Consider the following 17,094-nt stretch of genomic DNA (forward strand, 5'->3'; position numbering starts at 1 on the left):
GACTGAGTGTGTGCCTTTATTCTACTGTCAGCAAGATACATGTTTGGTAAACACATTAGTAACTTCCACAGATTTTTAAAGCATTTAGAAGCCAAAACAATTTAGGCAGTAGCAACTTATCATTCAAAACTAACTTTTAAGGATATCTGCTAAGTTTACTCATTCTGAGAATATGCCTAAAAGTTCTAAAATTGCCCTTTTTAAAGATATCCTATACTTTGGACTATTCTATAATTACTGCCTGTGATGTTAGTTTCTGTATTACACACTTGCCCCGTGCTTCTTTCCTCCAACTGTTGAGACCTTGAGTGCTTATGTCCCCCTCTCATGAAGTCTATATTGAGTATGGATCATCTGTACACACACACACACGCACACACCCACACACTGATGAACACCATCCTTTCAAGTAGGAATTCTGTTTCTTTTCTTAAAGATTTTATTTATTTATTTTTAGACATAGGAGAAGGGAGGGAGAGAGAGAAACGTCAACGTGTGGTTGCTTCTCAAGTGCCCCCTACCGGGGACCTGGCCTGCAACCCAGGCATGTGCCCTGACTGGGAATAGAACTGGTGACCCTCTGGTTCACAGCCTGGCACTCAGTCCACTGAGCCACCCCAACCAGGGCAGAAATTCTCTTTCAACAGGTCAAATTTGAAGCTGACTAGCCTTGGCAATATTGTCCTAGAAAGTATTACAAATGTTTTATTTCAAGGCACATGGCTATCTCCAAGAAAACATATAAAATAAACACTTGCTCCTTTCTTTGATATTTTAAATCAGTTTTTCTAAGTCAATAAAATGTCTCATAGGACACTGACCAAAAAGGCTGCATCAAATCCTGAAAATGTAATTTATATGCTAATAAGCATTGTTAAGAATTGTACATTCCTTTAGAATGTTATTTTTCAACTGCAAGTGTGGTTTTGCAAGTTGGAACATACTTCTCTTAAAGCTGAAGAAAATCTTTAATTTTAAGATTTATGCTATGTGTTTCAGACTTTAGGAACACTAACAATTAAATTTTAAACATTACCACTGGGGGAATGTTTTTTTACTCTTTATACAGCCCTCATTGCTACTTGAACATAAAGTTCTTGGAAGAGTGAAAATTTATTTTCCTCCTTTCTATGGGGGACTTTGCAGAAATCAAAATTGAGAATTTAAGACACGGAGGTGAGCAAATTAACTCTGGGCAGGACAGCTTCGGAAAGCAGGTTCTGACCGGAAGTTTCTCACTTTTCCGGGAAGGCGGCAGCGCCTATGCGCCACAATTCCAGATTTTTCACAAGCGTGACTCTGATCAATCTTTGTTAAACCAGGTGAGACTGAATGCTGCTTTCCTGGATGTCTTCCAGAAGTGCCACTGAAAGCTTACTAAAGAGTTTATTTAAGGAGTCACATTCTGATTAAATACACCGTATGGCTCAGCCTTGACCTGGTGGCTCAGTTAAAGTGTCATCCTGTGAACTGAAAGGTCATGGGGTTTGATCCTGGGTCTGGGAACATACTTAGGTTGCAGGTTCGATCCCGGGTCAGGGCATGTACAGGAAGCAAACGATTGGTGCTTCTCTCTCTCATTCTCCCCCCACTTCCCTTCCTCTGTGTCTAAAATCAATTAAAAAATTATTAAAAATATACATAGTGTGGCTTTTTAAAAATAATATCTTATGAAAAATGGTCTAAAAGAGAAGTTGAGAATATTTCCTCTGATTACAACTCTCAGATCCAATGGCATTATTACTTTTAGAAATAGCTTAATTTTTAATGATTTTTCTCTACATAGGGCCCCAAATCACCTTCACTGCACAATGAAACTACATAACATCAAATTTAAGTATAATGTGAATGTTCAGAATTTTGGTTAAATTATAAAATATAATTTCATTTTATTGATATGGTGTCAGGGATTTGATAAATCTATATTTTTAAATACAAATGTATTTCTAAAAGGAATGGCTTTAATATATTAAGTAAAATTCTATTATTTCCCTTCTATTTTTACTTTCCATATTATGTACCTGAAAAAATCAATCTATAACTATAGAGAAAACTTCTGTTCGCTAAATTCATATTATTTTAGGATTTGTCAGCCCCAGCTAGGTAGCTCGGTTGGTTAGAGCATTGTTCTAATAAGCCAAGGTTGTGGGTTTGATTCCTGGTCAGGGCACATACAAGAAGAACCTAATGAATGAATAAACAAATAAAACAACAAATCCATGTTTCTCTCTCACTCTCTCTCAATGTGTTTCTCTCTCTCTCTCCCTCCCTTTTTTCTTCTCTTTCTTTCAATCAATAACTAAACAAAAATCAAAAAAGATTTTTCAATAAAATGAAGACTGTATTTGAAAATTTAGTAATGTCAATTTGCCAATTTTTTACAATAGGAAATGGCCAAATGGCCAAAACATCTATGTAAATATATAATAAGTACCACTTCACTAAATAAGTTATTAAATATTATGGGTCTAATTTCTCCCTAATACACATGGAATTTATTTTTCCATGGAGTTCATTATTCTATGACTAGAATAATCATTCCTTGTGTTCAAGGAAGAGAATCTTATTCTCTGCATGCATATGATTAACGGTAAATCCCTTCTTTTAGGGACTCCAAATGACCATCTGTTATCACTGTACCTTGTGTTCCATAAACTCACATGGCAATGAGCTATGTGTAAGATTATTGAGGGCGAGAAATAGACCATCTAAATCAGCGGTGGACAAACCCAGCCCACAGCCTGCTCTTGTAAATCAAGTTTTGATAGCACACAGCCATGCTCATCAGTTTATGCACTGTCTATGGCTGCTTTTATTTTTGCTACAATGACAGTTAATTAGTTGATAGTGATGATATCATTTACAAACCCTAACGTATTTACTACTACCTGATTCTTTGCAGAAAAAAAAGTCTACCTTTCGTCTAAATGGATAGTTTTATGGAATCCATTTTAAATACAGTGCTTTGGAAGCTCCAGAATGAAAAGCTATAATCCCAATTCACAATAGAAGGATAAATACACAGTTTAGTTATCCATGCAATTATATGCAATGTGAATTAGGTCGTTTGGGAGTGATGTTCAAAACTTCCTGAAGCCATAGAAACCCATTGAAATTTCTCAGTTCTCCATTTAATATCTATATATCTATATATCTATATATCTATATCTATATCTATATCTCTCTCTATATATATATCTAGCAGCGAACTGTTAAGTTTCAAAGTAAATAAGAAATATTAAAAAAACCTACTTTCTCCTAAAATTATAATGAAAACTAACAATAAAGAAATGCTAACATAAATAAATAACTGTTTAAGCTGGTTCTGAACCACTTGTTTCCTAAGCATCATAAACAGAAACTGGGCTACCTCACTTGCTGTGAAATGTTTGTTTTTAATTTTCCTACTCAGTGCTTTTTTAAAAAAAATACCTAAATGTAAACTGCTGGTTAATGAAGAAAAACATCTGAACTCTTTTTATTATGTTTATTCATAATAAATACATTCTGAAACCCAAATGAACTTACCATCATTTCAAGTGCATATTGGTTACAACTTAGCAACATCTTTTCTCAGGATGTTGTCACTTTATAAAGAAGGTGGACTGTTCAGTAGAATGCTTTTATTTTTACCAATAAAAGTGAGACTTTTAAATGCCTTTATTATAATTGCACTGCTTGATATTGACTATCATTTTGGATCACATTATTCAGTATCAATTTCAGAAACATCGGGAGCCTCACACACCTATTAGATTCTCAGAGCCAACTAGTCACGAACAGAGGAAGTAATACAATCGCTTTTGTTAATGGTCTCATGCGACAGGCAGAGGCAGTCAATGTTAGCCCTGCTCAAACACATCTAGCTCTAGGTGAAATCTGAGGGAAGATATGCAGCAACAAGAAAGCAGCACCGACTGAGCATGCTCCTACGCAGGCAGAGACAGAAAGGGAGTGGACGTACTGTAGAAGCTGGCCATTACGTAGTTTTGGCAGCGATCACCAGTAAACTCATTTGGGCACCTGAGAGAAGAAACAAAAAACAATGGTAGAAAAAACAGAGAAAAAGAGAAGAGGTGAATACACGCTAGAAAGAAGCTCCTTCAGTGTCATTTGACTGAACTTGGTGAGTTCGCCCTCAGGAACTGAGTCTTTGTCCTCATCATGGCTTTCAGACTCTGGCATCTCCCACAAAGGGTTAAAAATTTGGACCAAAGGTAGTCCTTGGGTTTGTAGGACAGAAAGATCCTAGCATTTTAAGTGACTGCTTCCTTTCAGAAGGAGGCACTTAAAATTAAATCTGAGGTTTTCTTCATCTCAGTTTTCCATTTGATAAATTTAGACAAAAGTGTTGGGAAAAAATTTTTCTTTTGGTTGGCCTGCCTGCCATTACTGCTAGCATCATGAGCCCTCCTGGTGGGTCATTCATTTAGATTTACGACCTTTGGGGCCCATGTTAAGAGACAGGCGAACAAGGTCAGATCGAATGGTTTGTGCCCCGAGTGGTCAAACCATAATTAGAACAAAAGGAATCAGTTACAACTGAGCCGTAAAAACACCAAGCGGTAGTGATTGTTGCTGTAGTTTGGGGAGAAAGCAAATTTCAGATTATTTTAACATACTTTCTTGGTTTTGGACTTTCATTGGCACATTCTCAGTACATCTCGCTCCAGTGAATCCAGGTTGGCACCTAGAGGGTAAAAATGTCATAAGCAATAGAACGCTAAAGACATTGAACTTTCAGACTGGCAATTTTCCTCCTATGGAATATGGAGATTCCTACAAGTGACCTGGTGACTGAACAACACAAAGAAAAGAAAAAAACATTTAGAAAACCATGTCCCACGAAAACTGTGGGGTATGCAGTTTGGTTGTGGTTATTTGCTTCAGTCTTCATTAGTTAACTGAATGAGGTTGAAAAGTTGCATAGGGGTAGGTAGCTAAGTCATTTTCCCTTGGGCATTTCCTGATTTGCCACTGATCATTGGCTCTTCCTATGTTAATGGAGTGATCACACTGTAAGGCAGATCAACATCTAATCACTGTTTTTATACCTGAAATTAATGTAATACTGTATGTCAACTGAAGTCATTTTAATAAAAACACTGGTTTGAGAAAGAGCTTGCATGGTTCTATCCATAATCTTCCATTATTTAAATCATTCTGAGTTTTACTTTCATAGACACTCAATTTGGTACTTATTTCCTAGGTATTTTTTATAAGTTCAATCATCAAACTGCACTAGAAGTGAAATATTCACACCTTAATGATTACTGACAAGAAAAATCACATTCCCTGTTTTTTAAAGATATGACAAATCAGGTCTCACTTTTAATGTAGAAAGACAGAAAGAAGCATATTTTTTATTAGAACAATTTCACTTCATTCAATTATCCCAAATCAAAGACAAATACATTTAACACTTAGGACATTAAAACTTCTACAGTAGTACATGATTTCATTTTGCTTTTAAGGTAAAAGTATTTGGAAATTGTATAAAACTCACATTTTACTCACTCACTCACATGAATGTATCAAAATTCTAAAAATTCTACAATTGATCTACTACTGTTTCCAAGGTTATATAGTGGGGCTATTGTGCCTAAATGTGGAAGTCTTTTACAACTAACCACTCTTTTTGTGTTGCTTTTCCAGTAACTAAAGCACTTCAAATTGGATTCATTTTACCCACATATCATTCTCTAATAAGTGGAACCATCTTAAGATTCTAGGAGGCAAATATACTTACAGACGCTCAACACTCAGAGCCATAATTATTACTAATAGTTCACTTACACCATAAGAATCATGCAAAGTGCCTAATATAATAATAGTTCTGATAGCACATAGCTCATGATTTACATATAACCTTTTCTTCTCCAGACTAAATAAGAAAAAATACTATCATTTGGCATCAAAGAGATGTGTAAATAAAACTATTTTTTTTACGGGTGGTTTACAAAATTTTCCCTTAAAGCCAAATTCAATGCCAAAAAATGTTATCACATGACTTAATACATATACTTCTCCTATTTCATGAGGAAAGTCCTGGAAGATAAAATATGGGCAGCCTCAGATTTTCCGCCCTGTGCATACTTGTTTCAACTTAATGTATAAATGATCATTAACAGTAATATCGATTAGCTTAACAACAAACGTCTTATATTGATTGACATAGTGCCTTTGAACTCTTCAAAACACTTTATATAAATGAACTTGTTAATTTTGGTTAGAATACTTTTGCTGAAGTAAAAAGAGGAAGATCTACCCGGAGAGACACAGAAATAAGAACTATAACCTTTGAGGCTGGGTCATTTTTCATAAAAATGACATTTCACATGCTTCAATAAGAACATTTTCACAGATACATAAGAAAAATACATGGAAACTTGCCCTCTGTATAACTTCTTTGTTATTTGATATGATAATTTCTGAAGCATTTGGGGTCTTATTTATGTATTTGTTTCTGAACCAGGATTATAAATCCATATAGACATACCCTATAGTTAACCAGATAATTTCAGAATTAAAGATATATTCCATAAAGATTATTTTATCTTACCTGTTTGCCTCCTTGAAAAAATAAAATAAAATCCTCATACTGATCACACAATACTCCATGTTTTCGTGCAAAGAATATGGTATAAGATATGTAAATGCTGTGGGTCTATGTGTCTGTGTGTGGGTGGGGAGAGAGAGCGAAGCATTTGAGTATATGCAGGACTGCATTATTTAAGAATCATGAAATTAACAAATTAAGAGAAGTAATATACATTTTATTAGAAAATTGTCAGTGGCCCGGCTGGTGTGGCTCAGCGGAACTAGTGCCGGGCTGCAAACCAAAGGGTCGCCAGTTGGTTCCCAAGTCAGGGCACATGCCTGGGTTGTGGGCTAGGTCCCCAGTAGGGGGTGCATAAGAGGCAACCACACACTGATGTTTCTCCCCCTCTCTCTCTCCCTTCCCCTCTGTCTAAAAATAAATACATAAAATCTTTAAAAAAAAAGAACACTGTCATTTCTGCATCTTAAATAACAGTTTTGAGATCAGAGGGCACAGAACAACTAGATGAAGGGGATGAAAAATCTTGTCCAATTTTCTGATTAGTATGAAATTCCAAAATGATGTTAGGAAACTAGCATTATGGTGGTTTGGCGTATCGCTATCATAAGATGATAAGGAGTAGCTGGTGCAGTAACACTAATCTTTCGGTATGCCAATTTGTTTTGGAATTTTCAGCTACGTCTAAACCAGCGCTTTCTTTCCACAAATGCTGATCTTCACTCAGATACATTTTCTTAGTGTGCAGCCTTGTTGTTTTCCAAAGTGTGGTCCATGGATCAAGAGCACCAGCCTCTTCTGGGTTTTTGTTAGTAGAACTGCAGAATCCTGGGCTCCAGGACTTTGAACTACTGAACTACAGTAGTCCAGTCCAGAACTATTGAATAAGAATCTTCATTTTAACAAGATATCCCAAGATATCTGTATGTACATTACAGTGTAAAGTGTCAGGGGTCCTGACCTTGGAAGATGAAGGCCCCCTATCCTGGCACTGCAGGGTCTTGCTTGGATGTGAGTGGCCCACTGGGCTTCCCTGGGCCTTGGATTTTCTCAATGATAAGATTAAAGGGTTAAAAAAAACCTCATTGACAGACAACAGTATGGCCACTACCAGAGGGAAATAGGGGTAGGCAATGGCAGGAGAAGGTAAAGGGGGGATAAAGGGTGGTGGAAGAGACATGACTTGGGGTGGTGAACACACAATACAGTGTACAGATGATGTGTTACTGAATTGTACACCTGAAACCTACGTAATTTTATTAACTAGTATCACCCCAATAAATTCAATAAAAAACACAAATAAATAAATTTTTAAAATATTAAGGGATTTAACTAAGTGATTATCAAAGGTTTCTTTTACCACAAAGGTTCTGGGAATTGAAGCTCATCCTAACACATGGAATCACTGTGTGAAAAATCCCTACATTCTTCTGGAGGCATTACCAGTCAGGAAGGGCTCAAGATCTTCTAAAAAATGTTTTTGATAGAATGACTTTCTAAGACAAACATGGAGGTAAAACAAATTTGTAAACCCTATCCCCCAACAATTCAAGTGTTCAGCAACAATGGTCATCACTCAACTTCTGTGGACGTCTGGCATTGTTGCCAAGTCAAATGGACAGGAAGTGGAAACTGAGACAGTTTCCGCACAAGCTGACCGCAGACTCCATTGATTGTGTAGAAAAAGCACTGGCAAGTGCAAACTCATCTGCTATACAAGCCCTGATTAAACTCCATGGAATTCCTTCTAAGAGAACAGGGAGACTGCCTGGCCTCTGACTTATGTCTACATTAGCATTATACGTTAAGCATCCCATCTATCACTTTGCTTGGAGATAAGAGTATGGTAAATTTAATCTGATTTCGAACAATGAACAATATGCTTTGGCATGAATCTGAGCAAATTCCAAGAATTTTATTTCTTAGAAGAACCTGGCTGAATAACCACCAAGCCCCTGCTGTAGCTTCAAAAACACATATACCATTTGTTCCACTGATTAGATTAGAAGATGGAAATAATTTTTAAATTTTAGTATCCGCTCATAATGTGATAAACATCCTTTGTTCTATATTTGTTCTCAATGGGATGACAGTTCACAGACAGTTTGTCTGAACTTGGGTAGTACTTTTTCCAACTAACCCTGACCTGCACCTTCCTGTCTCCTCACTTCCTGTCTCGATCTCTTTGATGCCCCTTATTTACCTGTGTTGTGATTATCTTTTTGTGAGGACAGTGACATTTTGATCATTTTGTATCTCTAATGTTTAGTACAGTGCCCAACTCATAAAGGTCTCTAATAAAATGTCTCTGAAACCGAGCCTAAGATAGACTAGGACTGCAGTGTCCAATAAAGAACTGCATCAAAGAGACTTCTGTATAGTCCATCCATTTGCCAACTACAGGTCCACACTGAACTTGTGGCTCTTATTTGTATAGTTTACGACAGTTCTCCTCTGTAGACTCCTAAATAACTTTTTTTATAGGAACTCCAGCACCCTCTTCACAGACTGTCTCCCTTAAATAGAAATCTTTAACATGGTGTTTGAACTTGAAAAGACCGTAACTCTTTAACTGCAAGTCTATTATCTCAAATTTAAATCCTGTCACTGAAAACCAGTTTACTTAGCATTCAATAAAGCAATAAAACCTAGTAACCAAGACTTCTACCCAGCATCAGGAAAACAAAAACTGTCCTTTACAGGAACCTAATACACTGTGAATACCCTGATATGTTGGCTATGTAAGTGACCATAAAGTCATGTATTTTGAACATCAGTTTAGTGCTCAATGTATTTTTTATATTCTAATTGAATAAATTATTTCCCATATTTTTGGTGGGGATCCTAAATATATTCAAAGATAGTTGCATACCTCCCCAAACAATTTCTGGTTATTTAAGGTTTGCTAATTTTATGGACCATTATGAATGATTCATAGTTTTATAAGTGTATGGTCAAGTTATAAGCCATCTCTTGATATTTTTTCTCTTCTTTGTTTTTTAGTTTTATTAATTTTAATCAGGTTCTTCCCTTGATGAGGCAGGAGAAGGGAAACAAGGTTCACCTCTGATATTTCCTCTCTCTGGTCATCACACTACAGAAAAAAATACTTCAACAGTTTTAAACACCTTGTCTGAAAGAGAAATGTCCTTATTGGACATTTCCTCAACCCCAGTATTAGTTTTGGCATTACCTTCATATTGTAAAACATCTGAAATAATTTCTTTGGAGTCTCTATTTATAAATATCCAATAACAGAAATGCCGATAAATAGCTACTGAGGAATATCGGTGGGTTTGGGCGCTAGACGTTCAGGCTGTGCCTGTGAGCTCACAGAGCTCTGGTCTGTTTGGCTGCAGGGTTACGCTGCCAACACGGACTTGCCTCGCCCCTTTGCCTGTTCCGCATTCTGGTGAGACCTCACCTACTCGCTGGCTGGGTACCTGGGTTGTAGATTATTCTTTCCCAAAGGTACTGTTACTATTAGCCTGCATTTTTCCAAGATGACCCGCATTCTGTTATCTACTTTTTTAAGTGAAATTTCTAGAGGTTTGGATATGCTTTTCTAATTTGTGTTTTAGTGATTTTTATGACATCTGCAGAAGACATTTATTTCCTCAGGGAACGCCTTCTTCAACATCATTAAAGAAAATATTAACTATAAAATGTTCCAATGACATTTCCTTCAGGTCCAGTTCTATACCTCCCTATCACTATTCAGCTAATATGTATCATCCCTTTTCTTTTTAAATTATGATTGGGAGACTGATTCCTAATCTGTGAGATAACGGGATGTACACAGTGGCAAAAACTGACGGGGAGAACATCTCAGCTGTCCTGGCTCGGTGTCTAAGACACAGACACTGAATGAGGATGCCCCATAATGAGGATGGCTGTATTTGTGAACTAACCCGCTCCTGTTTCAGCTTCGGTGCCTTTCCCAAAGCTGTGTTTGCACAGCTTGCTCTGAAATGCACCTCCGCACACTAAGACCCTGCCGCTGTTTATTCTACATGATGCATCTGTGAGTGAGGGGGTCAAGCAATTCAGCTGGATGTGAGGTCAGTCCACATCCCATACATCTCTGCAGCGTGTGTGACACAATGACGCATCGACTGCTGACTGGCGGATGGGTCTTCCTCTCAGGAGAATGCCCTTCCCTGTCTCATCGAACAACATTCTGTAAGTTCAGAACTTGACAGTTTGGACTACTCCCCCAGCCACGGTTTTTGATGATACACCTAAATATTCGCATTTTACTTATATCATTCAATACAAAATGTTAAAAATTATGTTTTATCTTTAAATAGACTGCATGCCTTTCAAAGTGAGGGTTGCAGACACTATTTTTTTCAGTCTATCTGTGACTAGTTGAGGTCCCTCTTTACACATTCTTTTTGCTCCCTAAGTACCCTCACAGTATTTGGCACACCTATAACCATAATTAAATTAATTACTTGAACTACATTTGTTATTCGCAATAGCCTGGAGGCTCCATGGGAGCAGAAGCCAGTACGGAGGCTGCGTCAGAGAAGGAGCTCAGTAAATTCAGTGACTCTGTGGCTGATATTAGAACAAAGAAAGCAAAGCTATGAAGACTACTTAGTCAGTGCTCCTGATTTTAGGCAAAACTGCACCTTAATCGGTTCCTATAAAAACCAAAAGGATTCCCTCCAGTCAATTAGTGACAGAGAGTCAAAATGAGTTAATAGATACCTAGAAGCACACATCAGGATTCTAGCTGCATGAGGCTCACAAAAGGGATGGAGGACATGGTCCCCTGAAGAGCTGATGGTCTTGACCTAAGCCACAAGTCCCACTCACTCTCTCTCTCTCTCACAAATGCTTCTGTGTTGGTTAAACATTACAATATTTAAAATCAGAGAAGGGTGCTAAGTGAGTATCATACTTATTCTGCTGAATGTCCTCTTTCAGGGCTGGAGTACAATTAGTGTTCTGCTTTTACGGCCCCTAAGTTCTAATTCGATATATCGCCTTTTATCTATTCCAAATTTCTCTTCCTGTAGCCAAGATGATGCAGCTGTGGGGCACAACTATGAACTTGAATCATCATGCTCCTTTTCATTTTGTTAATCTAGCTGCCAATAAGTGTTATACATATTATCATCACATCAATATTCTGTGTATTATGTCAAAAACTTGAATTTTAGCTAGTGGCTTTGACTTTCCATCTTACTTAGTCCCCAAATTTCTCTAGCCTGTACAGAAATCTCTCTTCCCTAAGTATCTGCTATGTTTTTGGTGTCCCCCTCCTGCCCCAGAAGTTCCTATAACTCCCTATTGCACTATCACAATGTCCAAGGTCCTCCACCTGGCCTCCAGAGCTTATAAACTCAGTGTCTAACTTAGTTTTTTGTTTGTTTACTTCCCAGGATGGAGCTGCTGGTTTAGATACGCATGTCACTGTGTCTCACAGAAATGGTTGCTGCCACATCAATGCCTGTCTGCTATAGGAAAACGGCTGTGCAACTGTTTATAAAGTCTTCTACGACGTAGTCCCCTCTTCTCCTTCTTTAAATTCTCATTACCATAGTAATCGCTGTTGCACCATTTGGAATATAGTCACTCTAATTAATTCACTCTTTTAACTACTTAATTTTCCTAAACAGACGAGGTTTCCAGGGACAGACACCATGTATTACATTTTCTCTGTGTTTTCAAAAATGCCTGGCAAAGACGTAGCTGTTCCATAAACACATGTTAATTAGCATTTCGTTTACTGTGTTTAATTTATTATAATGTTTGTTGTGATCTAATGTATAGCTATACATTTTTCATAACTGTCTCCAATAAGAATACAATATAGGTCCTTATATACACTACATAGTTTCATATGAATTATAAAAATTGTAAGCTCATGCTTGAAGGCACCTTGCATCTTCCCAAGATTTATTTTTTGTTTTTTTTTGCGTATAAGGTATATAATGATCAGACCTATTAAGTGATCTGTCAAACAAACACAAAGTTATAAAGCTAGCTGGTGGCCCCACCAAGCCAAATAAGAGCTGCTGGTGTTAAGAAAGATGAGAATTCAAGGGATTAAACATGATAACACCGTCTGTTAAGACAGGTGTATGTATTTTTCCAATGTCTACAGAGAGTACGTAATACCACCATTTATTTTTTATTATAAGGAAAAAAACCTTGCTTTGCCAGAGTTAGAAGTACTTTAGCAGAAATGAATTCATTTAATTTCACTAACTTCTTGGAAAGGAATTTGGAGAACATATTAACTGTATGTTATAAATTAAGATACGGTCCAGAGAGAGTTGATGCAAAAGGGCTCATGACCATTCACCAAAATTGGTGGTAAAAACTCTAATACCCTCATGGGACATCCACGTCTGTCCATGGGACAACATGATGGATTTATAAATACAGTCTGGTATAAAATCATTGTTGGATTTTAAAAATCACATAAACATATTCCACTAAAACTGTCCAGAAGAACAGACACACAAGAATGAGGGGGAAAGCAGAGGGACATTTGGACAGTGTCACGCTCCTGCTGACTCATTCCTTTCAGCCCTGTGACGACTACACAGGGCATAGAGGGTAAAAGAGGAAATGTTTCTTTTCTCATCTTTATGTAATCTGGAATAATAACTATGCTTTTCCTCAGGATAAATGTTTAATTAGAAGAGAGGGAAGAGAAATATAAGAGATGGTAACTACCACGGAAATTCCCACTCGGTCCCCAGGGGGAAGTCCACATAACCGGTAAACCTCTCCTTAGAGAAGTGTTTGACTGTTTCATGGTTGACCCACTGGGGGCGCCCTGTGCTAAATGGAGAGACAAAAGAGATTTGTTGTCACGTCTTCAGCTTCAAATCCCATGAGAACAGCGTGGATTAGGCGACCAAAGAGACTACTTGGAAACGTGCATGCTTGTGGTGTCTCTGAGTCATGTCTTCAGTTAGGAATAAAGCTGATTTTGAATGATGTAACTCATGCTTCAGCAATGTTTTGCTCTAGACAGATGGACCATATGGAAACTATGAACTGGCTTCGAGTGCAGGGCCGTGAGGAGCCAAAGCAACATTTTCATGTTTTCTGCTTCTATTCAAGTGGTCTAGTGAACAATACATGATCCTCAGATGTGCCTTTGTTCCAATTCTGAGTTGTGATTATTTTGAATGCTACAAATGCTTTTAATACAGGAATTATTTTTTTAAGCACACTTTTATTTCACAAAAAAAGGTCTGACATATTTTGGGCGTTAAAAATATTCCAATTCTTTCTCTAAGGTACTGGCTTGCTTTGATGCATCAATAAACACATGGTCTAAAAATTTGATCTGGGGGGTGCTTATCAAAATCATAAATATCAAAGTTTTTCCCCAATAAGATCCAATAATAAGCTTAATGAGCCTTAACACTTTTCTGAAAGATCCTAAGTACAAAAAACAAAAATAAAAGATGCCCAAAAGAACTAGAAGGCAACGGAACCCACTAGACCATGACCTTGGGGACAGTACAGAGCATTCCTTTACAGTTTGCTGCTTTAGTAGTCATTAGAGAAATAACAAACATTTAACGATAAGATTTTAAAAACTATAGCAACTATTCTTTTCTCTGGATTGGGCTTCAAATTTAATGAAAAGCTGTGTGGGTGAAAAAAAATCGCAGTTGTTGGCACAATACCAAGATGGAACAAATGAACAACACTTCTGTGATTGCATGTTTTGTGTAGGATGTAGGAGGCCTGCAGAAGGGCTGAAATTAATATGTGGAAAATGGCTGTGCTGGTTCCTTAGAGGTATTTGGAAACTATCATATGTACTCGCTCAGCTTGTAAATCTTTGTGAAGGCTATGATGAAAAATGATCATGTTTCATTATTATAATTAAAATATAGTGGTCTCAGATGTTTTTCTAGAGAAGTAAAAATATGAGACAGAGATAGTATGGGGACTTTGTTTAAAAAGGAGAAGAATTTATAAGGAACCATAATTTCCATGTTTTTCAAAGAGATTTATTAAAATATAATTGGACTGTATGCCTCAGATTAGGACAAAATAACAAGATTTCCCCAAATAATAAATGAAACTCATATTTTATAGATTATAAGTCTCAGCTTCTGGTACGTTCTATTTTGATCTGAGAAAACCTTGCAGAAAACTATAAAAATTGGTTCATGTTGCTTCACCATGATAAATATAGGGATGCCATGTATGTGTTGTAGTGACAACAAATTATCAGAACCAAAGAATAAAAGTGACCAATTTTAATTCTTTGCTTTAAGTATACAGATTTGAATACACAGGTGGTCAAAAAGTGAGTCTCCAAGATTGATATTAAAACAATAAATATTGATAGCCATGTGGAATGATTTAAACCTGAAAGAAATAATTTGCTTCTACATACCCTTTCATTTTTATTTTGCTTTACATTTTTTAAAACACTTTTATCTATTAATTTTATTGTGGCTTATAATTATTCCCCTCCCTCTACCAAAGAGATGTGTAGTAATTGAAGCGCTCTTGTGATTCCTAGGTTTTTATTCACTCCAACAGACTATGTTGACTTTTATGTGTTGTCTGATTGACAAAATCAGCTACACCACCACCAATCCTTGTCTTCTCTTGGGATTGCTTCTCCTCTTTTAAAAGAAAAGCTTTTGAAGCCACAAGCAGTTTTGGGAGATACATGTTCATGAAGTCCCTGAGTACTCTACAGGTGGCCCTGTCTTGAACACAGGGGGCAGCGAAACATTTCTTACAAAATGGCATTTTGTTTGTGTGTTATGGTTTTTAGAAGTGTCTTTTAAGGTGTACTTTATTACTCACAAACAATTAAGGTTTGGTTGTTTTCTTGGGAACTGACACAGAAATATTTGTATACCATTTACATGATGCAAAATGGAAATGGCTTTCTTAGTTCCTGTACTTTTTTTCATTTTGCTTATTGCTTTATTAGCTCTCTAACAAACTTGCCCTTCTTTGTCAACATTTGAGTCACAAGCTAATATTCTAAAGCAGACGACGATTTTTAGGATGGCATGATTTTTTCTCATGTAGGACAAGCAGTGCTACTCTAGAACAGTGGGACACAGCTCTCGGTAGACTGCAAAATAAATGTGTATTTTTAATCATTTAAGTGAGACATTAAATAACTTTTACCACATCAAATTATATGAGTCCCCATACCACAAACAGCCTAAATATCAAGAGTAGAATTAAAATCCATGAGACAGTAAACACATGCTTTTTAATGAGACCTACTAATTTCAACTACAGGGTTCAATTATTTAATGTACAGATAATATTATTCTGCCTGTTGAGAAAGAATAAGTGTGATACTTATGAATGGTGTATCAACCCCTTCAGGTCATAGGACAGAGTGCCATTCTAAATATATCTACAAACAATGGCAGTGCATAAGAGGATGTTCTGCCTTCTATACACAATGATGCCGCACCCACTAAACCCATTTCCAAACACCTGCCATTTGCTTTTTTGATAATCTGCGAGATCAACCTAAACTTCATTTTAAAAAATAGTTATGAAACAACAAGTTAATGTCAAGTGCAACCATGCTGTCTGTAAAGAACCTTCTGTACTTTTCTATCTCTTAGCCCATTTGTTTTGCAGGTGATCACTGGGGTGAAAAGGAACGTTATCTTAGAGCTTTATCCACACATTGGGTGGAGAAGTAGAAATCAATAGAGACCTCTCTCCATGCTATTTGCACATCTCTTCTAGATAACAATGATCAAAACCACAAGCAAAGCAACTTTATAAATACAAATGCGAAAAAGGAACAGAATTATAAAAAGCAAAAAAAAACCAAACCCAATTCTGAATATAACCGAGATGACACATGGTGTGAACTTTTTGCAAATGGAAAAACACTCTACAAATAAAAAGCGTTATTCAACAGGATGCAATGAAATTGGAAAAGAAAGCAACACCACATCATGAGACACGGAATCATCTGAAAGAAGCAGTTATGGACATGAGCCACACAGAGGGTTTCTGTTCTTACTTGCACAAGTATCTTGAGGGGTTTGAAAGGTCCTTCACCATGAAGCACTCGCCTCCATTCACACAGAACGTTTTCTCCTTCTCTGCACATTTTACAAGATGACTTGTCCCAGTTGTAGATGTCGATGTAGCTGGATGGGAGATAAAGAAGGGCAAAGGTTTAGATCTTTCTGCTTCTGCGCAGACGTTGATCTTCAATTCTCTTAGGAGAGATAGTTCACAGAAGGTATGACAGTCTCCACTAAACTTTCAGGCTAAACAACAGCAACAAAGTTATTTCTGGGTGTAATTAAGCAGAATAAAATTATAAAAAGGTAAGTACAATTAATTGAATTACGATAATAGGAATATCGGTTCAACATTTTTTATAACCAGTATTTTATCTTCCGTGGAAGGAGAAAAAGAGAAGATCTATTGTCATTAAGTAAAACACATTTTCTAGGAAGGCTCGATGATAATGATATAAAGTCATGTCGGTGTAACTCACTTTAGATATCAATGTTTAATAGCAACTAATTGATAAAATTATT

At 36.8% G+C, this 17,094-nt stretch overlaps 1 protein-coding gene across 5 annotated transcripts in view; it reads right to left on the reverse strand.

Moving 5' to 3' along the window:
• NRG1 (neuregulin 1) overlaps positions 1-17,094 on the reverse strand; it is a 951,241-nt gene that overhangs the window by 19,561 nt on the left and 914,586 nt on the right. For 3 of the 5 annotated variants that reach the window (XM_037128900.2, XM_053660082.1, XM_037128898.2), the window contains 2 exons: positions 16,566-16,695; positions 4,623-4,690 (listed from right to left, as the gene is read on the reverse strand). In XM_037128900.2, coding sequence (XP_036984795.2) covers positions 4,623-4,690; positions 16,566-16,695 — 198 coding nt within the window. Of the gene's footprint in view, positions 1-3,964; positions 4,024-4,622; positions 4,691-16,565; positions 16,696-17,094 lie in introns of all 5 variants that reach the window. The other 2 variants (XM_037128897.2, XM_037128899.2) reach the window with 1 other exon arrangement.

The sequence above is a fragment of the Artibeus jamaicensis genome, unplaced genomic scaffold (genome assembly GCF_021234435.1).
Source record: "Artibeus jamaicensis isolate MK-2021 breed Jamaican fruit bat unplaced genomic scaffold, CSHL_Jam_final scaffold_833, whole genome shotgun sequence".
NCBI classification, from domain to species: domain Eukaryota; kingdom Metazoa; phylum Chordata; class Mammalia; order Chiroptera; family Phyllostomidae; genus Artibeus; species Artibeus jamaicensis.